The 1,610-nt window shown below is 55.7% G+C and overlaps 1 protein-coding gene across 1 annotated transcript in view; it reads right to left on the bottom strand.

Moving 5' to 3' along the window:
• Window positions 1-1,238: 1,238 nt before the first annotated feature.
• The window catches only part of ZFPM1 (zinc finger protein, FOG family member 1), a 5,620-nt gene continuing 5,248 nt past the window's right edge, over window positions 1,239-1,610 (bottom strand). The window contains exon 8 of the mRNA XM_031555421.1: window positions 1,239-1,360. Coding sequence (XP_031411281.1) covers window positions 1,239-1,360 — 122 coding nt within the window. The remainder of the gene's footprint in view (window positions 1,361-1,610) is intronic.

Below are 1,610 nucleotides of genomic sequence, written 5' to 3'. Positions count from 1 at the left end.
CCCGGCGCTGTGCTCCAGCTTATCTCCCCATCGAGATTTCAAAGAAATGGCCCAGGCTATGCTGGAGAGCAAAGATTAATCCTGTCATCGCCCCGCTGCTGGTTATCGGCTGATAAATGAAAGAGAAAGGCTGGCTGCCACCTGCACTTGGGGGCTGACGGGGTCCTGGAGAGGAAGGGACAAAGGGTGACCTGGGGTGACACAAGGTGACACGTGCACTTTCCCTCCAGGAGTAAGGAGAAGGGAAGAACGGAGGCTGCCCAGCTGGTCCCATCCCAAAAGGCTCCCACGTCCCTTGCCCAATGGCTATCCGTGAGACTTTAATCAAATTTGAATGCATCAGATCTGCCCTGGGACAGGATCTCTGATTTGAGGACTCGGAGTGTTTGCAGCTGCCTGGATACTATCTGGATAAATACTGCTATCAGGGAGTCATGGGACTGCTTCCCAGCACCATGCATCACTCCTATTAATACTGTGCCTTGTGCCCCGGCCCCCAGGGCCAGGTCTGGGAGGTCACGGGGGGCCTTAATGCCCCAAATACACCAAAACGAGACATCCTGGACAGCATGGAAATAAGACATCTTCAGTGATGCCTGGAACACAGGGATAAACGGGTCCCAGCCCAGCCCATGGCTTAGGGATCCCTGAAGGAGAGGCCGAGTCTGTCCGTCTGTCTATCCATCCATTCATCCTGTCCGCCCACCCATTTGTCCTTACATCTGTCCATCCATCCACGTGTTTATCCACCTAGCCATCTATTCATCCACCTCTCCATCCACCTATCTGTCCATTTATTCGTCCATCTGTCCATCTATTGACCCATCTGCCCATCCATCCACCTACCTGTCCAACCAGCCATCTGTCCATCCATCCGTCCCTCTACCCATCCATCCATCCATCTGCCCATCCATCCATTCCTCCGGCCATTTGTCCACCTGTTTGTCCACCTACCCATCTGCCCAACTACCCACCCGCCCACCTGTTTGTCCACTTATCCATCCGTCCATCCACCCACCTACCTCTCCACCTATCCGCCCATCCACCCACCTATCGGTACCCAACCTCCCAGCCAGGAAATGCGATCCGAGCGCAGAAGCGGAGCCCCAAACCCCCCGCTGCTGCTTTCAGAAGCCGTGAGTGCGTGCGGCGGAAGGAATAAATCCTGACAACTCAACTAGCGCAATGATGTGATGGCACCGCGCCGATAAGATGGAGGGAGCCGATTGGGAAGAGTCTTAAGCTGCAAACACGCAGCATCTCCACTCTTCACCTCCGCTCACAAAGGGAAATCTCTCCAAAGGGGCTAAGGAGATTATCCCGGCTTTGCCGTCCCGGGTGCTCGAGTAATCAGGGCAGCCTTGGGAACAACAAAGGAGTGAGCGGGGCTTAAATTAGAGCAGGCGAGGATGGGGGCTCGGGAGGCTCTCACCCCTCTCCAACTGATCCCAGGCCTCTATGGGACAGCCCTGACCCCACGGGTGGCTCAGATCTGTGGCTTTGGGCTCCTTTAAGGGGGCTGGGGTTGGTGCATAACTGCCTGCCGCCAGGGTTGGGGGGAGAGTTCTGCCCTTATCGCTCCCCACCATCGCTCACCACTTATTGATTTT

Source organism: Meleagris gallopavo, chromosome 13 (genome assembly GCF_000146605.3).
Source record: "Meleagris gallopavo isolate NT-WF06-2002-E0010 breed Aviagen turkey brand Nicholas breeding stock chromosome 13, Turkey_5.1, whole genome shotgun sequence".
NCBI classification, from domain to species: Eukaryota; Metazoa; Chordata; class Aves; order Galliformes; family Phasianidae; genus Meleagris; species Meleagris gallopavo.
The sequence above is the reverse complement of the archived record's forward strand: the minus strand, read 5'-3'. Positions and strand labels throughout refer to the sequence as shown.